We start from the raw sequence: 27720 nt of genomic DNA, 5'->3' as shown, positions 1-27720 counted from the left end.
AAATCTCGAGGCTCTTGAGATAGCATGCAATCGATGCATGTACAGACAGATTCGTGGGAACATGAATGCTGCAAGTGTTCGAGCGCTAATATGCAGTTGCGAATCCAATCAACACGACCGTTGCACTTGCAACGAATGCATTGTGTGGCCGCACACTTGATCCTCTTTGCATAGCGATCTGCATACAGGACAAAGGATTGTCAAATTGGAATTGATAGGCCTATGTTTTGTTCACCGATTCGTACTTAGGTACTACGATGACTCGAAAGTGTTTCTTAATTCTTGACCTATGATAGAAGTAGATTTTTGTTGACATAAAGGGACTACTAATCCCATCTCCACTCTCACTCAACTCTGGATAGCCAGAGTATACAGTTTTGACCTCCAATAAAACGTGGCGAATGTTGAGTAATATTGATTAAGTTAGAGAATAATAATCGTTTTGTTTTATAGATGAGCTATGATTTACATGAATGAAACAATAAGCTGGAGTCCTGACATTTCCTTAGAAACTTAGAGCAATTGGCTTAGTGCTCTAATAATTATCTAATACCTAGTGCTTTCAAAAATCCTATCTTGTTTATTTGTTACTCATTTGAGAGAACAAAATAAAATGTCATTTAGGCTAGCTGAATTGGTGTAGTCGAGCAATAAAATTCCAATTTAGACTTGAAAACCAAACTAGATTTTAGTTGCTAGTGTGTCTGCGCCTCAGATGAGTGCTCTTTGTTTTATGGGGCCTAGTGCCCGTTTAGTACCATTTGTTGGCGGCGCCGGCGCATCGCGAACGTATTCTAAATTAATTTAGCGTTATTGTGTTGGACTGGCTCATGTTTATGTACACATAAACTTCTTACTTCTTGTGACTTATATGAGGGACCTGGCAAACTGGCCAATTCCAGTATGTACGAGTATATTATTAGGGGTTTTGAGTCTAACATATTTTGGAGCTTGTGAATGAGCTGCCATAGACTTTTCTCTTGTCGTCTTGCATTACATTAGGTCTATTAAATTACTTTTAATCGTATTGGAAAGGGACCTTTAAATTTGTAAAAATGTGCTGATGAGACATTACGTTTCAAAATGTCTGTAAAAAGGAGTCTATTAAGGTATTTAAAGAGGGACGTGTCTCGCTCTTTGGTAATATTTTTACAAAGTAGATTTTTAGAGAGGTTAATTAAGTTTTCTGTAGTTTATGTAGTTTATTTTCAAGATATGTGCAACAAAATAAACGCTATTATTTAGCTCTACATAGAGTACCTACACCTACAGACTATCATTGCTACAAGTATTTATAAGAAGGCATGCGGAATGATTGCCTGAATCGCTATTTAATGAACTGTATGCGTTTTCAACTGTGTTAGGTGAAAATGTATGGCAATATACCAAGTAGACTAGAAATAGAGTCTATGAGTGTTTATTGTTTTATGATGGCCTAGCAGTATAATACACATTGTCTTCACTATGATTATGTATCTAGGATTTATTAGTTAATGGCATTGCTATTGCTTGATAAGGTTGTTTAATGATAATTCTTTGAGATAAAAACATGTTGTATGAGGAGGTCTATGGTTAATTATTGCCAGTATGCCAAGATTCTGATTCCTATTAGTAGATGTTTGTAACTTAATAAGGCAACAGTTACTGATTGAGCTATAAATAAATACACAGCTTAAAACATTGAACGGATTACGCTGTTTGGCACGCAGTTATTGTAGGAATCCGCTACGAAAGGATTTTTCAAAATTCACCTCTTAAAGGGGTGAAACTAAGGTGCAAAGTTTAGTTTAACACGAGCTAAGCCGCGGTCATAAACTAGTTAAATAATCAGTGGAAAATCGCTCTTGTTTCGGATCAATGATCTGTAGTTGAGGATTCCGGATGAAGCTCGCTGCCACTTTCAGCCTGATCATTACTTTCCATCAGGTGAGATGCAGGTCAAGAGCTTCCACGTCGTGGATAAAAAACAAGTATAGAAGTATCTACTCCCAAAAATCATTAAGATCTTTCGTATTTAAAGATTTAAATATCGGCTTCCAAATCATTTGGCAGACTTCCATGACTTTAAACGCTTGCGCATCTCATCGACAGCTGTATGAAAACAAGATAAGATCGATGGATCCTTCATCTGAGTGTTGCACTTGGTTTAACAAGGATCTTGTTTTATCTTCTGGATTTATTATTATTAAGCCGGTAGTAAGATATGTTATCGGAGGATCTGCGTATTTGATTGCGAATTGCGTTTCATTGACAAGTTATAAAACCGGTCAAGTATGATGTATGTATTAACAAAAAAACTGGCTGGATCTTCATTTTATGTGGGTTTTATTGGAGGTCAAGTCAAGCTAAACTTTGTAAACAGAGTACATACTCCAATGATATTATAGAACTATAGATATGTTACGTTCATAGAAATTACGATTTTAATCCGTGCCGAGCTATTCCAAATTGCACACATTGACAAATGTAACTGATAAGTGAAACAAAAGATACGAAATAGCACGCAAATGAAAGAGATAGCTATAGTTTTAACGATTCTGCACTAACTAATCTATGTCCGTAGCGCACGCATCCTTATCGCTCTAACGTCAAAACAAGATCGCTTTCTCTTTCTTAACTTGAACATGGCGCATGGCGTCTTGATTGTTTGCATAAATAATTGAATATAAATACTAAATAATTTTGCATAATCACATGTGGTAAGAGATCCCTTGTATTTTGTTTACTTTAGAGTCATAATTGGTACACTTTCGAAACACACACGATGGCATTTTTTATTTATTTTGTTAAGAACACAGGAACTTACGGTGTGGTACGCACGCGATTGCGCACGACACAGGCCACACGCAAACTAAACACAAGACGTCCCAATTGGGACGTATTTGAGTATTCACAGCGCGAGCGCTTATAACATATCTGCTTTTGTTTTTATATAATATCATTGACATACTCGTAATAACAAAAGATGTAAATTGCTATTCGGATGTAAAATTGGTAGTGATAGAAAAGTAATACTAGGACTTATAACAGGGCATTTTTAAATCTTTTTTTGCCAAAAATAAATGACTATAGAAAAAAACTAAATATAATATATGGCAACTTAAAAGTCTAGTAAAAATAATCAACTACTTAACTACGTCTTCTACGTTCTACCAGTATGCAAATATACCCTTCTAGTTTTATGTGTTTATACACGCAGCAAATCTTGGCAAGATCATTTCCTGAGTCGTCCCTACAAAGTATACTTAGCATTAGCATTCCAGGCATCGTGATGGCACGCCTAGAATGCCTCTTATTTGCTTTCCGATTGCCGCATGATGCGCGTGCGCAGCCAATTTCACTTGACCTACGTCAGTGAAGTTAGTTTATAGTTTTCTTAGAGGTCTTTTTATAAGATCTTAACTACCTCTGTGGTCTAGTGGTACGACTACCTGACTTAGACCCAGAGGTCCCGGGTTCGATTCCCAGCGGGGGCAACATTTTCTTAGTCCGCCTGGCTAGTAACCTTCTCTTACCTAAGTCTGACGCCATAACCACAATGCTGTTAATATTCTTCACCTTCCTTCCACCTTCGGCCTATCACCACTTTCCATTATGTGAGATGCAGGTTAAAAATATACTTTTTTAGGGTTCCGTACCTCATAAGGAAAAAACGGAACCCTTATAGGATCACTTTGTTGTCCGTCCGTCCGTCTGTCAAGACCCTTTATCTCAAGAACGCGTGAACGTATCAAGCTGAAATTCACATGAAATACTCAGGTCTATTGTCCCTTTAAGCTGTGAAAATATCAAACTTCTAAGCCAAGCCAATCAAAAGATACAGCCGATTATGTCGATATTTTCAACAAATTTTCGACACTCGCAAAGGAATCAAAACCTACAGGATACTTCCCGTAAACTCAGAATCTTGAAATTTGGCATAAAGCATTGTCATATAATGCAAATATAGGAAAAATTGCGAAAATTTCATTTTTTTAGTTATATAATATAATAAAAATATTTTAATAAAATGAAACTTACTACCTTATTTCTCACGAACGAATAAAGGTATCAAATTGAAATTTATACCAAATACCTAGATCTATTGTCCCTTTAAGAAGTAAAAAAATCAAACTTCTAAGTTAACGCGATCAAAAGATACAGCAGTTTATACCGACACCTTAGACGAATTTCCGTCACACGCTAGGGAATCAAAACCTACAAGGTACTTCCTGTGAACTCAGAATCTTGAAATTCGGCACGAAGCAACGTTATATAGTACAGATAAAGGAAAAATTGCGAAAATGTTAAATTTGAAGTTATATAAAATTTAAAATATTATTTTTGCTTACATGACATAAAATATTTTTTTAATAATTATAAACTTACTACCTACCCTTTTTCACATGAACGCGTAGAGATATTAAAGTTGAAATTCATATCAAACACTTCTTAAATCTAATTGCCTCTAAACTGTGAGAAATTCTAAATCAACGCAAAAATTCAAAACGCTGAGGTAGGTACCTACCTATAATGCAAATATAGGAAAAATAAATAAATAAAGAATAATCATACCGCATATTTTGAAATTCGCCACTACTCGCAACGGAATCAAGTAAGTAATTTGATTTAATACGTCATAAATTGTAAACCGCTACGTTTGTACGGCGGAACCCTCGGTGTGCGAGCCCGACTCGCACTTGGCCGGTTTTTTTTATCAAAAGGTTTATTTACACTAATTATATTAATGGAATAGTAATCTATTGTCACCTTCAGACCCTTATTTAGTGGGTAGGCTTTGCCCTTCTGGCAGGAAAAACCCCGTATAACCCTTTAGCTGCCCTCGCAGTTAGTAAGTATCCATTTTCACGTATTTTCATATGAAAAACTATTTTTTATCTGTCTAATATAATATGTCACACTGATGTATCTTTATTTATATTATTTAGCGGCTAAGCCAATTTTGTGATTGAACAATTTTAAATTTTAAACCATATGGCATAGGTCCCACAATCTGGTCGGAAATAACGGCTAGATGACGTGGCATTCTAAGTATTTTAATGATCCATCTCTACGGTTAATTAAGACGTATTGCACAAGCAAATGTCCTTATCTAACGGATGCGTTTTGAGAGGGACAGAAGATAGTGCTAGGTTTCAGTCTGGCTAAGTTTACTTTAGTGGTATTTAGGTTCTTAACCCTTTAACAGTTATAATATAATCAAATTTTTTATTGTTTTTGGACCTTAAGACAAGCGAATAAGGTACAAAATATGGTGGGAACTATATTCCCACTTCCTTTTAAATTTATTTTGCTATGCCATATTCTTTTTGTTATGGCATACGTGTTATTAAATGACATACTATACATACATAGTAATATACATATTGATCAAAATGGTACATAATCTCCGACCTTGTAATAATAAACCCCTCTTAAGTAAAGCTGTTTTATGATAATTCTTTCCTATACAGAGTGATTTTTTTATACTTGAGCAAAGAAAGTGTTGATTTTACTGCTCAAATGCAACTACATTCATATCATCAGCAATCAGCTGATAACTAGTTTTTATAGACACGTTTTTTTTTATTTTCATATTTTAATGTCCGCCTTATTAACATTGATTTCTTTAACTTCATTCATTGAGTAAAACAAAAGAAATACGCATGTTTAGATTTGCACTACGCACTTCCGACTGCAGCGACAATTTGGCAAGGTATACAGTTTGAAATTAGAACGATATTAATAGCATAGATCTGAATGGCATCGATCAAGATTCAAGTTCGTTCACCTGTACGACTCCTAACATTGGCCGGGTTATCATTGATAGTATTTTTGAAGTGATTTGAATATTTAAGTTGGAATGTGACAATTTTTTTTTTATTGTCTGAAAAGAAGATGGCCTTTTGGAGATTTATTAACGTTCCTTTCTACGCAGTGTTAGTTCGATTAGAAATTAAAGTTAAGTTTAGGAAATTGCACAAAAAATAAGAAACTTAAAGATAACTTGCAATTTTCATATCCTATTCCCTTATTCAAGGTTTATTTGAGACAAAAGGTCGTCATAATTATGCGTTCTTTTCGAAGGACTATGCTAAATGCTCAGAATACGGAACAAACCAGAAACCGTCAACGGGCGTAAATGTGTATTCATATAAAGTACTCCAAATCGCACTACTTTGACTTTAGAGCAATCAGTCAATGGCCGGCGCGCGCATTGTTTACATATCCGTCAGATTGACACTTTATAATTAAATTATGCCGTCTTGTGCCGTTCCAACATGTAAGAATGCTACTGGAATTACGAAGAAAGTGCATGGGATCATGTTTTATCCGTAAGTAGCACATTTCCAATTCATTTTAATTAAATAATAATTTTCAAAAAAAATCACGGTTGTATTTTGTAAGTGTTGCCACAGGTCAACGGAATATTTTACCCTACTTTTTTATATTGAATTACATTTGTCTACTTATAAAAAATTCACGCGTTAATTTTGTTAGCGTTACCACAGAATAATGGAATATTTTCCCCATCCTTTTTGTTTTAATTAGTTTTTAGTGTAATTTCATCCATGACATGACAACCTGATTAATTAAATTATAAGTGCCACTTGTGGTCTAAACTGAATAAATATTTTTGATTTTGATTTGATTTCAATATATTGAATTAATTTATAATATTACTCCCTAATAATGAGGAGATAATAAATTACTATCGTGAATTTCATACTTTCCCATTTATTCAAAAGTAAGGCATTGGTATCAACAGATCAGCAGCAGCAATATTTGTATATTTAATAATAATTTTAAGTAATTAATTATTGCTTACATACTTACTCTGATTTTTTTTCAGGATACACAGCCAGAGTTGCCTCGCAATCAAATTTAAGTATTGGTGATGTTTTTGATTTGGATTCTGTTTTTGACTCCAAGAAAAGTTAAACTAAAAGCACTACTGCGCCGTAAACAAATGTTTTGTTGTCGATATGTTTACATAATAAAGAACCTTAAGTTTCTTTTTTGTTTTACTTGGCATTCTAAAATTTATATTCGACTTTTGTAATTGACTTTTAAATAACATATTATACCTACATAAAATATAGTACATATATTACACTATTTAATAGAAATAAATAATCATCTTACACTTAGTTACTTCGGAGTAAAAATTAAATTCATAGGTAGGTAGGTACTATCTATGCCTATGGCCAGTCATGTCGTCTCGTTCTATCGCAAAGAATCACCATTTGATAAGAGCGAGAGCAAAAACGGAAATGGATAGTTAACACTGGCCGTGTGTACTTATTTCACTTACTTATTTTTTACTTGTTTAACATCTCTTTAAAAAATTACATAATTTTACCCCAAAAATGGGGGTGTCACACGGCGCTAGTAACACTAAAGGGGGTAGAGGGGCGCGGGAGGGGAAGTATTTTGGACACAAGTTGCCGCGTAGAAATGTTATCGAACACTCCTTCTGGTTTGTTCTGTATTCTGAGGCTAAATGTTATTTTTAATTTCTTCAAAATTGGTTCAGCTACATAGACAAGAACTCGTAACCAACAAACGGGCTGAGTTACTTTCGCATTTTTTATAATATTGTAATGTAATTTTCTTTCTACCACTATTTATCTTATTTTTTTTTTTTTTTTTTTTTTTAATGGCTCGCGCGGCTTGCGCATTTGCCAATGTCAAGGTAGGGAAACGGATCAGTAAAAAACGGAATTTCGGAATTTAGGGCTAGGATCAGTATAGGTAGGAACAGGCAGTAGTTATAGGAAAATAGGAAATTGAAATGTAAATATTACTTCAGCAATAAACAATCAAATGTATAAAAACTAAATCTTCATATTATTATTAGATAAATAAATAGAGATACATTTATATACAGGGTGTTTCAAAATACCCCCTAAAGCCTGAAAGGGCACAGAAACTGAAACAATCTGAAATAGAAGCCGTTGTTCCTATTGTCATATCTTGAACGGTTTTGGAAATAACGTACATCGAAAGTTTCCAAAAATATCGATATGAATTCCCTCCCTTTGATCAGCTGCAGCGGGGTTCATCGAACGCAAATCATAGACTTTGTATTTTTCAGAATGTCAATTAGCCGCATTTTTTGCCTACTTCCTTTATCGATGTGTTAAAAGCATGTTTGTTCGTTAAATAAACATTTTAAATAGGTACTCACTAACACTTTACATGTGTACGTACATTTGAAAAATTTTGTGAAAACTTCATCTATCGAAATCAGGCCACTTGATGGAAAAAAAATCGTAAGTAAATAACTTTTTCCGATAGTAACATCACTACTAATGATAGTTTTCAAACATTCTTAGACAACAGAAAAAAAATAAAAAAATCCGTGAAATTCCAGGTAGGTTACGTTACCGTACCTTCAGTCGAATTCTGTTATTATTTAATCTTTGAAATTGCATTTCCGCCCATCTTTAGCTTACTCCTAGTACCTTTCCTGGTACCACCAGGAGTAAGATTGAATTGTGTTCCGTATAAAAATAAGCATTTAGTAACCAGTTTGTAAGTTCACCATAAGCACCAATAAGGCCTCATAATTACGGAGCCGCAGCGCGTGATGCGGTACTTATTATCGCACGCATAAACACAAAAAATATTGATGCGAGACGGGTGAAGTGGTGGTGCCAGCTGCATCTCTTCCCGCGGTGAATCCCGCAACAATAAACGCCGTGTGAGACGCATCGAAGCCATCCGCAGGATTCGGCTGCAAATAACGTTCCATTTCAAGAATACGCGTCTTAAATCGCTTTTCCGTAAAAGCACTCATGCACACACAATGCCAATGTTTGAACTCAGTACGTCGCACAACGTACGATGCCCGGCGTCTCCGTAAATGAGGCCTTAGTTTTATTTCATTTTTTTATTTAAACAATTTGTTGAGTAGTCATTGGATACAGAGGCGTTCACATCATATTTTACAAAATCCTTGCAAAATGGCTCCTATTTAAAATGCTGAGAATTTAAAACAATTCTAAAATAATAATAATAACAACAATAACAACAACAACAACAAAAAACGTACATTTTGACAAACATTTTATTTAGTAAGGCAAGCGCTCAAAGAAAGGCCAACGCGGAAGCAAAAGTACTAGGGAAACATCAGTGCTTGAGCTTAAGCATTTTGGGTTTTCAGTTTCTTTTACGAAACCCTAATAGACAGTGATTGTAAACATTTTTACTTAGAATTTTTTTTGGTGGCTTGTTTTGAGTTTGCACATTTGCATAGTAACGGTTGGCACCTTTTAAACCCGCGCGTTCGCGGGGGCGAGTGGGGCGCCTTATTACATTTTTCAATTATCCCAAAAGTGAAATTTTAAGTTGGTATGAAGAACATGACGTCATACTGTAGCATCGTATCGTACAACTCCGTGTAAGTTTTTCCCTCCATTCGATAAAATTTGTCGTAACAGAAAAATCAAAAAACATTAACTACTCACATCCATAATCATTATTTCAAAACACATAAATACCTAGTCAATGGTAATACTAACTTACCATCAGGTGAGATCGCGGCCAAATGTTTAACTATTCATTTAAAAAATATGTTTTTATTTACTCATAAACCTTTCTTTAATAAATTTCAAAATCGCCTCGTACTTTTAAACTTAAAATCTTAAAAATCAATGAAAAATTAAAATAATACCCAAAGAAAATGTTGGCAACCTCATTAGTGGGCAGACGCTCGGGAACACCACCCCCCGCCCCATCTAACGGCTAACTCGTGCGCAGCGCTGCGCGCCTGGTGGCGCCTGGTACACAATGGGCCGAAATATGCATTGCGTACTTATTCCGGACCAACAATATTTTTTTATTCACAAATAATTTTAAACATGCCTTTTGTATGTTAAACTTTTGGTGGTACAAATACTCTTAAGATTGTGTATGTAATTCTAACTCAGCAAACTCTTGCTGTAAACGTAAACTTATTACAAAGGTAATGCTAGAACATAATCACGGGATGATATTACTTTAATATGCTTAAACTAAACAAGGCGGCTGAATAAAGGTATGGGAGAAATACTATGTAGGTGCGCGTTATTGACACTGATATCAGAACGCCTAAACATTGACGCTCAGTCAATGAGAAGGTGACCTTTGTTCCTTAACTCGCCGAGCCTATTATTTACTTTGCGTGTTTGAACACAGTCACTCAATGTTTTGTTAAATTTATTAATTATCTCTTTGTCAAACAAAATAAATCAAAAATAGCACAAAAAAGCACAACTATTTGAATTGCATACTCATCTGTTTTCGGAATGCAGATCATAGATTTAAAAAGATAGCTGATTCTGGTTTTACATTATTTGTAGAACAGTCATGTTTCTGATGTTGCAGTAAGTTAAGAGGACTGTTTATTTACAGAGATGCAATTAATGTTCCCGTGTAAACACGTTTAGGATTGTTATGTTAAGTAGGTAACTAAATTTTACAATATTTTTTCGGGTATGTTGGTGGGTGGGGCTTGTCACTTGACACCTTTTGACAAGCAGTTTCATACTAATTATGAGACATTTGGACATAGACTTAAAATTAAGTTAAAATTTAGTTACCTACTTTAACTACTTAGTACGTGTAAATCAGTCTTAGGCTGCTTTTGCAAAAGTGAAAATTATTAAGGGACGTTTTAGAATGTTGATATGAAAATAAATCTGAGAATTCAATAACATTTCTTCTATTTTAAAATGAGACGCAACTTGGTAGACAAAGTAGGTACATAAACGACATTGCGACATTCCTTTACCTGGGAAATAAAAATTAGCGTACTAAAATCATTCGAAATGTTGCATTGTCATAATAAGAAGTTGCAAAAATTTGGCATGTGGCACGATCCCGTTCGTACCACTTTCCACTGTGCGGAAGCGCCGAAAGATCGCGACACCGGCCGTCGGCTCTTCTTTGATTTAGTCGTTCATATGCTTCGTGCGTGATCGGTGTGTTTTCCTATCGTTTAACTACTTTCGAAAGCTTTGTGTTTTGTGTTGTTTTGCTACAATAGCAATGCTTTCTAATTTCGAATATTATGAGATGATGTTGTGTGTGGGTCGAGCTGATGGAAATTTAGTTCAAGCCCGTGAACTTTATCGGGAACAGTTTATCGAAGGTAGACCGGCGGCTGACCAGCGACGGCTTCCGTCGTATCAGTGTTTCCTTGATATGGTGACACGTCTCCATTTTACGGGCTCTTCATCGATCGGGTTCTAGTGGACGCCCGTCCGTGTCGTCACGGGTGATGACGGGTGATGGGATGACGGTCACGTCATCATCATCCGTGAACCATAATTTTGAATGCTTGTTGTTTTGTTAACGACGTGCGTGTAATTTTTTTCTCCGTAGGTATTTAATAATACCTAGTAAATACTAGGCGCACAGAATGCTTTATGAGGCGTGGCCGGGGGCGTGAACATAGAAAGTTGCTCCTGGTCACCCCTGGTCACTCCTGGTAGGACAATGAACCCAAATTAGTGATGGGAATTTTTATAATCGATATTTTTATTTTACATAAATTTACCCGAAATTAGAATATGTCGCTATGATTGTAAGAAATTAACAAGGGACTCTTTATAGACGTTTATTAAACACCCTTCAGTTATTAGGGGTTTTTTTGAAACACCCTGTATAGTTAGGTCGTTCGTGTATAAAAGAGAATTAATGCAAGAAGGAAAAGGGACACGGAGGGAAAGTAAGGAAGATATAAAAGAGGAGCGGTCATATTTAGGACAGGAAAATAAACAATGGTTTATGTCACCCACTTCACTTCCGTCTCCACAGTCGCATTTGTCGCTGTTTACAATATTTAATCTAGCCAAATGGAAGGGAAGGCAAACATGACCCAGTCGCATACGAATGAGGCTACTAGTCCCTGCCTTATCCAGCTTCAGTTTGAAAAACCACGGTTTGAGAGGAACATGTGGTTGAATATTCCTATAGTGTTTTGCTTTAGTTTGACTGCTGTCAGTCCATTGACTTTCCCAGGATTCCATAAGAGAGAGTTTGGGAAGTGAAAGTAAGTCATGACTGTAATTTTTGTAAGGAAACATGTCACCACAAGAAATTGCATCATTAGCTAAGCGATCTGCCTTTTCATTCCCAGGAATATTACTGTGACCAGGAATCCAACCAAATACGACTTTTAAATCTTTTAAGAAGCAATTGAATAGTAGCCGTCTACAATCCATGATTACAGGATAGAAAGTATTTGACTTAAAAGGGAATTTAACAAGAGCTTGAAGAGCACTTTTTGAATCAGTGAAGATAATAGTTTGTTGCAATTTCATAATTAAGATGTATTCAAGGGATTTGAAAAGGCCGAAACATTCAGCTGTAAATACAGATGTTTCTGGGGGGAATTTGATTTTTTGAACTATTTTTAATTGTTCATGATAGACTCCAACGCCTACTTGGCTATTAGAATGCTTAGATGCATCACAATACATATGATGCCAGTTAGACCAATCTCTGTCAATCATAAAATTAAAGTTTGTGAGGGCATTTCGATCATCTTTGTAAACACCTAAATCAAAATAAATCTCTGGAGAGAACATTAACTCTTCATATTTACTACTAAAAATTGGCAGATAAGAGGAACTATGGGTAGGAGCTTGCAGAGATATGTATTTACGATAACTGATTACTAGACACGGAGGAGATTTGTGATACCAGTATGAAGAAGATTCTACATATTCTAAAAGATTTTGAAGTTTTGAATGGAGAGGATGATTCGAAAACTGTAATGCTCGGAATAAAAATCTATCACTTAAGTATTGACGACGTAGCTTAAGAGGTGGATCGACACACTCGACTTGAAGAGCAATGATAGGGCTCGACTTCATGGCACCAGTTACTAACCGAAGACCTTTACTTTGGATTAAATCCAATTTACGAAGTCCAACTATACTGCAGGGTTCAAGAAAGAAAGTTCCGTAATCGAGTATACTCCTGATAAGGGCATTATATAAGAGCTTTAAACAAAACGGATGAGCGCCCCACCAGACACCAGTTAGACATCTGAGGATATTTAATAGTCGCTCACATTTAGAACTGATGTAATAGAAATGTGGAAGACCTGTCATTTTGGAATCTAAAATGATTCCTAGAAATTTGGCTTCATTTTTAACCGGGATTGGTTGATTATCAAAATAAACACTAATTGGGGGTGGAAAACGGATTCTAGAAAACAGAACTATTGAGCTTTTAGAAGGAGAAAGGCTAAGGCCATTTTGATCTAACCATGATTTTAACAGGGTGAGAGAATATGTAAGAGACTCACACATTAACTGTATATTATTTCCACTAACATATAGGAGCAGATCATCAGCATATTGTAAAATATGAGCACTGTTATTCATAGAAGCTTCTAAATCATAGCTATAGATGTTAAATAACAAAGGACTCAAGACGGATCCTTGAGGAAGGCCCTTGCTTAATAACCTGGATGCGATTTTGTTGTCATGAATAACATTTATAGTGCGCATAGATAAGATATCTAGGATGAAATTTACGAGCAAACCGGGAACTTGTAGTTGTAAAAGTTTACTTTTGAGAACAGTTAACAACACATTATCATATGCTGCTGTTATATCAAGAAAAGCCGAAAGAACTGAAGTGCCACATGAAAATGCCAATCTAATATCAGTACAAAAAATGCCTATACTATCTGCGCAACTCTTCCCTTTTCTGAAACCGTATTGACTCTTACTAAGCAGGCCTTTACTTTCCATAAACCATTCCAACCGATTTTTAATTAAGTGCTCAGCTACTTTCATAAGAATGGATGAGAGTGCAATTGGTCTGTAAGAATTGGGGTCTTCTCGAGGCTTTTGGGGTTTCAAAATTGGAATTACTTCCTGAGATTTCCATGACGGTGGAACGCAACCAGAATTAAAAATAGAATTTACAAGAGTTAGATAATATAATAAGCTAGAATTACTAAGGTTACAGAGAAATGAGTAGGGGATCCCATCGCCACCCGGCGCGGAGTCTTTAACATAAGTTAAAATTCCTTTAAGCTCAGAAAGTGAAAAAGGATCGCTAAGAACTGAATGTTCAATATTAGTAAATAATAAGGCATCATTGGGGATAAAAAGATTCTCAGCAACAGAAGGAGGAGCAAGTTTATCTAAAAATTCTTCGATTAAAGTATCATTAAGAGACGGCGGCTGAGATTCTTTAAAGGCAGATCTAAATTTTCTTATGTTAGTCCAAACAAAGGAAGGGGAAACATCTGGCGAGATAGATAAGCAAAAGTTTTTCCAACCTTCCCACTTCTTACGTTTTAATAATTTTTTGGTGTTTGACATTATTTCAACTAATAAATTAAAATTAGCTTCTGTTGAAAAAGCGCAGTAATTCCTTTCCGCTTCCTTTCTTCTCCTAACAGCATCTGAGCATTCGCTATCCCACCAAGGTGGTGAGGGGATTTTATTAGTATGCCGACCGTTTTTAATAGGAAATACCTGATTAGCAGATTCGATTAATAAAGAGGCTAAAGCATCAGCACATGCTGATTGATTGTTTTCACTAACAACCGGTAGAGATGAAAGACCCTGTTCTACCTTGTCCTTAAATAGGCTCCAATCAGCTCGGTCAAGTCTGTATTTCATTCGAGGATCGCGATTATTTACATTCCTATTAATATCTGGAAATTCAATGACAACTGGGAAATGGTCGCTGCCATACGATGAAGTTAATGTTGACCATGATAATGACGAAGCTAAATTAGTAGAACAAAGAGATAAGTCAGGAGCGCTCACTCCCTCATGAGGCGCAGTCCTGCGAGTTGCAACACCAGAGTTTAAGATACATAATTGATTGTTATCTAAAATTTCTAAAATCCTATTACCGTAATAATTAGAACTACTACTTCCCCAAGCTTCATGTTGAGCGTTAAAATCACCCATAATAATAATAGGATAAGGAAGGTTGCTAATAATGTTATCTATTTCATCATAAATCTGAGAAGAGGGATGCGGGATATAAACTGAGACAAAAGTTGTATGGCTTACTGAAACTGCAATAATAGAAAAATCACTACTGTGCTGAGGAATTGGGACATGGGAAAATGGGGTAGAGTGACTAATGAGAATAGCCACGCCTCCATACCCATCACTACGGTCTTCTCTAACACAGGAAAACTTAGGTACTTTGAAAATGGAAACAGGCTTAAGCCATGTTTCCTGTAGAGCAATAATAAAAGGATCTTCTTTATTTATTAAATGTAAAAGGTCACTTTTTTTAGTTAAAATGCTGCGGCAATTCCACTGAATTGCTGATGCTTTCTTCAGTATGTGAAACTTTTTCTAATATTCTATCTTTGATTGGGGCAACGTTGGACGGTAGGGATGACAAATTAGTTTGCAGAGAATTGATCAGAGCTACAATTAATTCTTTTAATGATAAATTACTTAAAGAGTTTGAGTTTTTCTCATCACTATTAATTAAAATACTTTTACTTGGAAATATTGGAGAGTTATATCCTTTAGTAATTTCATCATGAGCTGATTTGTCATACCCTTTAGAGAACCTAGGAGGAGATCTTGGCTTTAAGAAAACAGTTTTTTTGTATGAAGTCTTATTAGAGTAATTTGATGAATCAAGATTGTAAAGAGTCTGAGGGGTGGGAGATGCTAAAACATCTGCATAGGATTTAGAACAGGGAGGGTGTAATTTAAGTGCCTCAGCATATGTAATGCAGTCCTTAGCCATAGTTTCTTTTATGTTCTTTTGCCTATTATATTCAGGACATATCTTGCTAGTGGCCATATGAAGCCCTGAACACAAACAACACCTTATATCATCTTCCTCCACTGAGCATGAATGACCTGAGTGGCCTAGACCGCACTTGAAACACCTGGGAGTTGAGCGGCATTGGCTTTTTACGTGCCCATATCGACAGCAATTAAAACATTGAATAGTCGGGTAGATATACAGGTCAACGGGTAGGGAGTTAAAACATAAAAACACTCTCTTAGGGAGGACTTGACCGTCAAAAGTTAACACCACCGTTTCTATAGGAACAAACTGAGCCTCTCCATTAACTATGTTTTTCCTTTTAAGTCGCCGAGCTTTTAAAATTTTCCCACAACCTATTGGTACTGAAATATTGTTTACAATTTCCTCTTCAGTCCAGTCTGTTGGCACACCTCTCACCACACCCATACGTGTCACATTAAAAGAAGGAATGAACGCTTTATATTTATTAAACTTTAAGCTCCCGTTGTCTAGAAATGAATTAGCATCTTCAAATTTGGAAAAAGATATTGATATTCGGTTCCGTCCAATTCTTTTCAAACTACCATCAATGATGTTTCTAATGCCATTCTTTTTTAAGAAAAATCCAAATGAAATAGGATGGATGGTGCAATTTTCATTGGGGTCAGATGGAACTCTTTGAATGTGAACAACATATGGTGCCAAATCTGAAGCTACATAAGAAGGTCTAGCAACCGGGGCACTTGGAGAATTGGATACGTTTTCATTGGCCGACAAATTCGCAGTGGATGGGGATGGATCTAATGAAGAAACTATGGGCGCATCCTGTAATTCACTAGTACTGCTACTAGGAACACACTGACATTCAAAAACGTTTGTTGAATCGAACACATTAGACTTATTATGACGACTCCTCCTTTTTTTGTTACAATGTTTGCAAACTTTTCTAGCTAAAGTTCGTTTGCGTTTTGCATGCGAAACATTTGACTCACTGTTATTATTATCGGTTACCGATCCTTCAGTGTCCAGACATGAACTATTACGTGAAATAGTAATGTAATTAGAAACCGGGGGGGCTGTCCCACCCGGGTCATGAGGATCGTCGTCCATTGGACGAGATGGAAAGTTAAAAAGTTAAAACTTACCCAATATGTGATGAGATATGATACACTTAAATGATATATAAATAAAAATTAAGTTAACAAACTACACTGCACTACTTAACTGATCCTATAAATAGCAAAATAATGAAAAAATAATTTCTCCAAAAAAATGACGTCCACCGAAACCGACGTTTCCCGCGCTTTTTCTATTTATCTTATAATACTAGAAAACTCAATCTCTCCTAGCACCGGCGTTTCAAAGGAAGCAGATAGTATTTATTTTTTTAACATTTAGTACAATTAATTTTATTAACTTACATTTTATTGGTGTACGTTTACGAACTAATATTTTCTTTACTGTTTTACAGGTAAGTGAACTGGTTAGCTAATAGTAACTAATTATAACAATAATATTATACTTTGTAAAGTGTTAGTTTTTTTTATTAAAAAATACTGTATTTTTTTGTTTACTATTGCAATTGATTGTTGTTATTTTGATTGAAATAATAATATCTTAGTATTATTTACTTAAAAAATCAATTTAATGATACAAATTAGAGTGTTCAAGAAAAAGTTAAGTATAAATAAAATAATATAACATTTTTTGTATGTTGTGTTGGTATTTCCAGTACCAAGTGGTATCAAACAATCAACTTTTTTAAATCCAATAAAAATCCAGTTTTTTCTCTTTAACTGATACATTTATTTTGTTTGTATTGTGTATTATTTCAAAACAATAACTTTAATTGTTTTTTTTTTCAGACGAACGTGATGCAATACAGAAGAAGACGTTCACCAAGTGGGTCAACAAACACTTGAAAAAGGTAATTAATGTGTTTAATTAATATCTTTATTAACAAAAAGTTGCGCTGTCACAATGAAAACATAAAGTTTTATCGCCAATTTAAAGCCAATGACCAATTAAGGAAGTGGACGGCCAATGTTTGGGCAAAGGATTGGGGCCAATGATGCGTTTCTTTTTTTTTTCTTTGTTTAAACTTTTTTCTTATACCGGCCAGTTTCTACCAAAGTGGAGCGGAGAAAAGAAATGTTTTGATTAACCAATCAAATTCAATCTGAATGAAATCTGATTGGTTATTTAAACATTTCTCTTCTTCTCTCTCCGCTCCGCATTGGTGGAAATCGGGCCTTATGCCTGGTTTCCAACAAAGCGGAGAGATGTGTTTAAATTACCAATCAGATTTCTGAACCGAATCTGAGCGGAGAGTTGAGGAAATAACGAATTCTGATTGCTTAATCAAACACATCTTTCTTCTCCGCTTTGGTGGAAACCAGGCTTTATTCTTACTAGCAAAATGAGTAACAACTGGGACAAACTTGACCTTCATTGGTTGGGTTTTTATGGCGGTCAAGCTCCTGTAGATCCTGGCTACAAAGGAGTTGCAGTAGTGGGAACGAGAGGTGGGAATAGTCCCGTAGCAAAATGAGTAACACAGCTAAAAACAGAATAGATGCTTTTACCCGACTACCTATGCCAAAAAGAGGGTTATGTTTATGTGCTTTTTACCCGACTGCACCAGAAGAAGGGTTATGTTTTTAACTGTTTCTTGGTAACTAACCTTGACCCACAATTATATTGGTTTCAACCTCGTTTCCATATTATAAACCCTTGCTAATTTTGGACATTTCGCCGAACTCTTTCGGCAAGATCCGATAATAAGCTGTTAACTGTTAATTACATCAATTATTTAATTACATTGAAGGGATTCGGAATATCAAGGCCGTCTGTAGGCGGTATAAATATAGTATTTATGTCCAGACACTAAGGTTTGAAATTGATTGCATAATTCTGATGACTGCACGCAGTTCAGGTCAAGGTGAATGATTCTGGGAATTTTCTCGTCACAATCATTGATATTTGCATCTCCTTTTAATTTTTGATTCATTACTTACTGTTTATTAAAGCACATTTATTAACCTAACTAGCTTTCCGCCCGCGGCTTCGCCCGCGTGGAATTTTGTCTGTCACAGAAAAACTTTATCGCGCGCGTCCCTGTTTCAAAAACCGGGATAAAAACTATCCTATGTTCTTTCCCGGGACTCAAACTATCTCTATGCCAAATTTCATCAAAATCGGTTGCGAGGTTTAAGCGGGAAAGCGTAACAGACAGTCAGACAGACAGAGTTACTTTCGCATTTATAATATTAAGTTGGGATTAGTTGGGATTGAGACTCATTAATGGTTTTGTTGAATTTGTATTGTTGATGTAATGTTTTAGGCTGGGCAATATATTAATTTATTACTCCGATATAAATTCTTGCATAGTTATATGTATTTTTTTCAAGTCTATTATTATTACAAGACACTCGTATCCTTTATTATCATAAAATATAGATTTTCCTTTAGCACATAATCACAAAAATTTCATCACCATCTAAAGGAAATCCTAATATTTGATTACCTATAACAATATGTATAAGGTCCAGGCCAGGATCAATAATTAAAACATAACCCCTTTTGGTGCAGTCGGGTAATTATGAAAACAAACGAAGCACGACTGGCGCTGGATCATGCGCGTGCGCCGGCGCATAGTGATCGAGCGAATAAATTAATAAAATCACACTCGTGTGTCACCAGCAGCGAATGACAGGCGATGACAAGTTTAGTGAATTGATTTAGTTGCATTTTGCACTGAACTTTAGTATTGCAGATGCTTTTTGATTACGAGAAGAATCATTATTTTTTATGCAGAAGAACGCAGGTATTTGACCGCAATCGCAACTCATAATAAGTGAGATGCAGTCTAGGATGGTACATAATTAATTACCTGCCCTGTAAGTGCCTATACTCTCGCCTTGAAAAGGCCCGGTATAGTGTTCGGTAAAGACAGCTGCAGAATATTGTACAGACTGAAAACGACTTCTTCCTCAGTATTTTCAACAGCTCATCTGTATCTATAAAAGCAAAAGGTCACTGACTCACTGACTCATTACGAAATCTCAGAAACTACAAGTGCTAGGAGTCTCAAATTTTGCCTTTTAGGACGTAGGTGCTCACTAAGGTTGACATCACACGGACTGCATCGCAGCTACCGCGCGCGGTCGCTATATTTAACTGCATGCAGTTATGCAAGACGGGATTTTTCAAAATTCAACCTTAAAGGGGGTAAAAACTAATAGGGATCTACGCGTACGAAGTCGCGAGCTGCCGCTAGTCAAACTATATTTTTTTATAATACCGTAGTGTTACTTGATGTACCACCATCTACAATTCTAAAATTCGTGAGTCGGTTCACTGATGTGTTATAAGGCTCCATTCTCCATATTCACGTACGATTTGACTCGCTAATTTCTAAAACTGCCAACTTCGAAATTCCCAAAGGAAAAGCCTTCTCCCCATGCTCTCTCTGACGCAATCTCAGTTATCAATGTTCTTGTATCTTTCTTAGTCATAAAGGAATCAATCTATGCAATGTCCAGTTCATGTTATCAATAAATCTTGTTTTCGTCATTTCAGTTTGGGTTTCCGCAATTTTAATTTCTTCTAAAACATTTCCGTAAACAATTTTGAATTCGTTCTTTGTAATGCCTCCAGAGTTTTCGTAAACATTTCACCTCTTAATCCAGATTTACCTTCAGATATTTCTGCACCAGACAAAGGATCCTCCAGGCTGTCTCGTCTCATTTACAAAGCAGTATTTACACATACCAGCCATATCCTTTGGTGCTTGTTTACTTTACACATCATTTGAATCGTTTGCGTTATGAAAGGAAGGTTTCATGTTAAAACAATATGGACATTCTTGATGACTTACGTATTTGATTTAAATTGCACTCGTGTTATTATAACGGTTATTATACCTTTGTTTTGTCACCTGTCATCCGCTTTGCACTGGAGGGAAATCGATCCCTAACTTCGAACTCTCCTATGTTCTTCTGATTAATTTCATTGCGGACCAAAGATCAAAGACCTGAGTTGGTTTCTCCTTCAATTTCGTATTACTATTGTCCCTTTCGACAATTTTTATTACTTTAACTTGTTGTTTTTTGCCAATAAAGTCTATTTATCTATTTGTGCAAGGCCTTCAGGTTATAAATGAATAGGCATCATCGGTACAAATTGCTCTATTATACTTCGCATAAGTAGTATTCAAATACGGTTGTGATTTGTGATAATAGCTTTATTTGATCATGTTAAAATTAAATTAATACGTTTTATTTATTAGATTGATTTCCTTCAGTATATGAAACTGAAACCAGTTAGTATTCTAATGCAATGTAATAAACTATATTAGTAGCAATATTATTATATTGCTACTAAAATATTTTCTTTCATGCGTGGAAGCATAATAACAACGCATTGTACAAAATAATAAAATAATGAGTTCCTTGAGAACGGCATCATCAAAGTTTTTGTTCGGTTCAACGAAGTGGAAGAAAGTAGGCTTTATTCATAAAAATATACGATTATTTCACAGTTCCGTATATGTATAGGCGATTTCGTAAAAATATGTCCACTGGTGTTTTGGCTTGTGTGTTCTCATATAATACCTTATGCCTGTATGTAAATCGAACGCACAGCGTTGAATAGAGAGATCTGTGGTTGGTTCGTGTGTCACCCTGTGCGTCCACGCGCACTGTATCATAGAATGTACAAGAGTATATTCTTCTAAGCCAGATAAGTCTCTATGCACCGCCATAATATGCGATCTGATTTGCTATGAATTTAGTACCTTTTATACAGTGTGAGTCACGTTAAAGTGTACATATGAAAATAAATGAAACTAGACCTATTTTTATCGACAAAAAAGAGGTCAAAAATTTTTTGAGATTTTTTTAAAAAATTTTATACAATTTTTTTTCTTCCAGTTACTTATTGTAAAGAAAACGTAATAACTTTTAAACTAAGCGGTATATCCTGATAAAATAAAAACAGTAATAATGCTAAATAACAGGCGATACTAAAAAAATACATAAAATACACAAAAAAGGCCAACAAATAATAAAAAATAATACTTTTTGAAAAAAATCTGCTTTTAAATTCGTGTTTTTTTGGTTATTTGATAAAGGGTGATGGGCACTTTTCTATGGAATCTGGGCGTAAAACCAACAGAAATGTAACTACTATTATTTGTTAGGACTTAATATCAGAAATATATTTTCATTTAAATAACTACCAAAAGCTCCCGGGTTTGCTTGGAAATTGACATAATGTGTAATAGTAATAGGTGCTTTATTGCGCAAACAAAAAATATTATTAATTAATATACTTATCTACTTACATTTTAAATACATTAAGTTATTTATCCATTATTATGCCCAACAGTTCAGGAGTGGGGCAAACAAATGGTATATTTAAACCATGTTCTACATTATAAGCGTAGGACCATAGATGAATCCCATTGAAACATGAACACAGTCATGTTTCAATGGGATTTCTACCAGTTAAGTTGTAGTGTTGTCGCATAATCGATCACGGATCGATTATTAATCGATATTGCCAAATAACGATTTATCGATTAACAATTCGATTAATCGATTTTATTGATTACCATCATTACTATCATTTGATTGTTAATTAAATTCCTTATTTTCAGCAATATAATCGATTATTGCAATCGAATAATCGATTATGATTTATTCGGTATACATACTTACTAAATCGATAGAATCGATAGTAAGATATGATACAATACTCTCAATATGATCAATAAAAGCAATCTAATTGACCCAATACTATTTTTATTACCCTAATGTGATGTGAAATACTATGGAAACTTTGCATATTCAACGACTTCTATCTCCGTATCCCCGCGTATTTCAGGATTGTTGTCATACTATGAAATGAAGTACTAGTATTAAGCTTTAATTTAGTATACTTTTTGTTTCTGTTGGTTTAACGCCCAATATGCCCATCATCCTTTCTCCAAAAAATGCCCCTATAACAGGTGGTTTTTGTTACTTTGTATTATTCTCTATCGTATTATCTTTGTAAAACCAAAAATCGCATGTCTCTATCCCTATCACAACATTTGCTATGATCGTTTGAACAAAGGCCTGCCACAACATTATTCTCCGCTACAGGTAAAGACAATTTTAATTTTAACTAAAATGCTTATTTTACTTCGAAATCTTTAGTTTTTATTTGAAATCTAACTGGTCTTTATCAAAATTAAAAATCTAGAGCCATTTTCAGTTTCGTTGTTAACGAAGCGTTGAATGGCGCGCCCAGAGAGGCTTAGTTCAAACGATCATTGCAAATGTTGTGATAGGTATAGATAGAGACATGCGATTTTTGGTTTTACGAAGGCAATACGATAGAGAATAATACAAAGTAATAAAAACCACCGGTTATAGGGGCATTTTTTGGAGAAATTTATCAAATAACCAAAAAATCACGAATTTAAAAGCAAAATTTTTTCAAAAAGTGTCATTTTTTATTATTTGTTGGCATTTTTTGTGTATTTTATGTATTTTTTAGTATTGCCTGTTATTTAGCATTATTCTTGTTTTTATTTTATTAGGATAATACCGCTTAGTTTAAAAGTTATTACGTTTTCTTTACAATAAGTAATTGGAAGAAAAAAAATTCTATAAAAAATTAAAAAAAAAAATCTCAAAAATTTTTTGACCTCTTTTTTGTCGATAAAAATAGGTCTAGTTTCATCTATTTTCATATGTACACTTTAACGTGACTCACACTGTATAAGGAGTAATTGTTTAAATTTTCATTTCGAAAATAAGGTAAATAAACGATAAATTCTTTACTTGGTTAAAAAGGCATTAAAAATAACAATGAATGAATTATTTTTACTTGGAGAAAAAAACTTGTTAACCTTAACTGCGGATCTCTAAATTTCTCATTGCCAAAAACAGAGCCTGATTGTCAGAACGGAATCAATGATCACTCATTACTGGACCACTTTTACTTTTATTTCGATCTTTATTTACATCGGCATAAGATATATCGATAAAAGAGATGTACATATCGATAACAGTATCCTTTTTGCACATTTCCGTAACACTTTCTCGAGAATGGGGGGTCTGTGAGTTGAGTCTTCATTTGTTTAATGACGTCATCTGGTAAATGATGCGTATTCAACTCAATGTTGTATGAGAAGACTATAAAGGCTTCTTGTGTGCACAATTTTGCATTCATGCAACTGAAATTACGTCATCTGGCAGATAACACAGTACATACAATCAAACAGAGAAATGATATGAGTTCTATGTCATCATCAGGTCATTTATAAAACTATTCCCACCTCTCGTTCCCACCACTGCAACTCCTGTGTAGCCAGGATCTACAGCTTGACCGCCATAAAGACCCAACCAATGAAGGTCAAGTTTGTCCCGGGGGGAAGTTAAACTATCATTGGACCCGAAACGAAATTAATCAGAAGAACATAGGAAGAGTTCGAAATTAAGGTTCGACTTCTTTCCATTGCAAAGCGGATGACAGGTGACAAAAAAAGGTTTTAATAACCTTTATGAAAAGATATGCACCACGGACAATAAATATCAATTAAGGGGGCCTATTTTATGAGCAATCATCAGGTCATTTAGTCTCCACTGCCGAAGCAAAACCCTCTACAATTTTCTTCTTCTTTTCCTTAGCCCTTTTTCCCATTACTTGGGATCGGCTCTCCTTGTTCTGTTCCAGGACAGTCTGTCCTGGGTTGTCGAAATATTAGTCTGGGCACGCTCGAAGTCCTTAGCCACTGTTGACAGCTAGGAGGCCAGTGGGCGTCCTCTACCTTTCTTATAAAGACCCTCTATATTTGAGGGTTTAACCAACACTTCCTATTCTGGCCTGAAGATTTGGGAAAGTGATGTTCGCATGCCCCTTAGTCACTTTTTACGACATCCACGGGAAGAGTGGGAGTGGTTAACCTCTTTTTAACGGCGCAGTTTTGTTACCCTTTTTTTTATGGCGAGCTTACTTTGTACTGACAAGGGGACATCAAGCTAAACACTGTGACATCTTATACAGTTACAATAAGAGGAATTGTAGTTAAAATTACCCTTACTTTATTTTTATTGCAAGTCCTTAAGACCGCTACCAACTGGTCAATCTGGAAATCATTATAGCAGGCCTATGTTCAGCAGTGGACGTCCTGTGGCTGAAATGAGGATGATGATGAAGGCTTTAATAGTCTGTACGACGGGTATTGAAAAATGATATTTATGTTGTTTATTTTTAATACAAGCCCTTAAGGCTTTTACCAACGGATCAATCAAGAAATCATTAGGGCAGGCCTATGTTCAGCAGTGGACGTCCTGTGGCTGAAGTGATGATGAAGGGTTAAGACTTAATACCAATCATTGGTGGAAAAGGCCTATATTGTCCTGTGACTGAAATGATGATGATGATAATCAGGAAGATGAAGGTCTAAGGCTTAATTCCAATACCGGAATCCTCTAGACCCACTAAGATACCGATGAGTAAGCAAGCAGTCACCGGCACCGGTTACAACATGGCTGCGCATGCGTCACTGCTTCGATAACATCCTTTGTGCTCAGTTTGTGTTTAAGTTTCGTGAGCTTAGGTAAGCTAGGCCTTACACACGATAAGGCAGTGACTAAGTCTATTTATTCTGAATTTAATAAACATTTATTCATGCTGAATATAATATAAACGATTACTCCTTCAGTTACGTTTCAAAATGTAGGTACATACTTATATTTTACACTTATTGACTTGATTTTCGCCCTTTGGAACATTCTGCTAAGAGTTAGTTGTCTGTGGCAGCTTCTGTCAAATTATTTTGATTTTGACAGCTGACGTTTCAAGTCAAATCGCAAAAGAATATCGTTACCTATTTTTCACCGAGCACGATTTTCGTTGCAATTCTCAAATATCAAAACTTAAAGCCTTTCCTAAGCTACTTAAATGACGTCATATTTTAAGATCAACGGCTTAACTCATGACCTCAGAGAAGTCAAGTTCAGAAAAGCAATAAAAACATTATTTCGTCCAAAGTGAGACATCTATCTGTCACATCATCGACCCACATAAGAATTCCAGAAAAATCCAAAAACCAATACAATGACATAACCAGTGGGTGTAAAAATTCAAATTTATTCGTGTACTTTATAAAAACCTTATGTGGTTCTGGTTACCAAATGTATTTGTTACCCCTGCTCTTATTTTTTGAGGCACAAAGTCTATTTTTGATAGTGAATGTGTCATTCATGTATCATATCTCGCCCACAGTTTGCCCACACTCTTGTTAAAATCCGATTTTGGGAAGTCATTGTGTTGTAAAACTTATTAGCTGTTCTGTTATCTTTTAAAGTTTTCGGCGGTCCATTTGTGGAGGATTTTGTCATTTTATCATAATTATAATTTCCATAACTATCTCATTTCATTCTTATAGTGTCCAATCTAGCTGTATTCAAAATGTCTTGTTCAATCGTATGGGTGGTACAAACTGAGGTTAAAAACCTGGTGAATTAAAACTAAGTAATTTGTTAGCTTTGATGCCAATTTTCTAAACCAATTTACAAGTCACCAACGAAAAAGTCACAAGGAAAGTAGAAAAAAGGAAAAAGAACTCCATTCTTTTTGTAACCACGGTGTAGTAGGTCCTATAAAAAGTTTTGTAACTGATACCTGCAATGTAATTAAAACAATGAATCAACAAAACCATAATAAGTTACGTACTTCCAACAATAACTTCTATACCAAAACAAGGCCTAGCTTTATATCATGCTTCAAGCATCCGATTGAGAAATCGATTGAAGCTTCCTTTCGCCTCGATTATTCCAAGAATCGATTAATCATCAACGCATCATGTCCAAGCAAAGCAGGCCATCTTAATGTGGATTATAAATCAAATGACTCAGAACCCAAATTCCTTTTACGGTGCATTTGGTTTATGTCCAATCAGCTGGACTCGTTATGGGATATGTCTTAGTTAAAACAATCAATATTAATGATTAACATCTGGATCAGAAGATGAATTTCGCGAGAAGTTATTTGGAAGATTGCATATGCACTTAGTGAAAGATGTATGCCATTTTAAAATAATAATATAGCTGAGAAGACAAAACTGACACAGATTTGTGTGAGTGATTCATAGACTTCTAAGTATACTAATAGACATTCCACTAGCTCGCACTGAGTGTTTCGATAACTCTTTATATGAAAACAGCTAGAACAGCCAGCTAAATACATGGCTGGATAGGTACTTATTTTTAGTGGACGCCTTGGTAAAATATAATTTACGACTTCCATATGGTTATGATTTCTTATACTTATTTATTTGCCACACTACTAGCTCTGTTAACTTAAAAGATTGTTAATTGAACTAATAAATATTATCCATATACAGCAATATTTCTTAAGTAACACAACAGTTGACGAATCATAATGAATGTAAATAATTTGCGAACATGGCATTATTCGTCGATTCAATTTGTAATACTTGTAAGAAATTCTTATTGAATTACGTTGAAATACATTGGTGACAAATTACTAATTATTATTCAGCACTGTCTTTCTTTTTAATATTGTTTATGTATAATTTAAGATTTGCACACACTTATTTTAATCTGAATTTTACACTTTTCTTTTACGCTTATGTCTTTTTGTATTTCTTGTTTTGTGATGTACCTACAAGTGTATTTAATATTGTTATTTCAAATGTTGCTTGTTGAGTTATCTACAAAAAGACAAATATAGGTACGCTTACCTACGTACTCTAAAAGCTTAAATTAATACGTAATCCTTAAAAACCTGAAATAGAACAGTAAAAACAGAAATTAGCATATTTTAGGTTATTAACATAAAACCTTCAAGGAATTTCAACCTTTCCAGCAAGCAGTAGGTATGGTATCTTATGTTCTATTGACTCCATTAGAGCCGTTTACGACTCGATGGCAAATTGCTAATTTGAATTCTCATTAAAATTCATAGTATCGCTATCCG

General features: G+C 35.1%; 1 protein-coding gene and 1 long non-coding RNA gene across 2 annotated transcripts in view; both read left to right on the top strand.

Moving 5' to 3' along the window:
- The window catches only part of LOC135083026 (dystonin), a 282038-nt gene that overhangs the window by 27196 nt on the left and 227122 nt on the right, over positions 1 to 27720 (top strand). Inside the window, exon 3 of the mRNA XM_063977789.1 lies at positions 17589 to 17650. Within this exon, the coding sequence (XP_063833859.1) occupies positions 17589 to 17650 (62 nt within the window). The remainder of the gene's footprint in view (positions 1 to 17588; positions 17651 to 27720) is intronic.
- LOC135082740 (uncharacterized) lies at positions 6076 to 6995 on the top strand. The gene is made up of 2 exons (XR_010259470.1): positions 6076 to 6314; positions 6833 to 6995. It is a non-coding gene; the product is annotated as an uncharacterized LOC135082740 (long non-coding RNA).

This window comes from Ostrinia nubilalis, chromosome 22 (assembly GCF_963855985.1).
Source record: "Ostrinia nubilalis chromosome 22, ilOstNubi1.1, whole genome shotgun sequence".
Lineage (NCBI taxonomy): Eukaryota > Metazoa > Arthropoda > Insecta > Lepidoptera > Crambidae > Ostrinia > Ostrinia nubilalis.
This window is presented reverse-complemented; position numbering and strand designations above follow the sequence as displayed.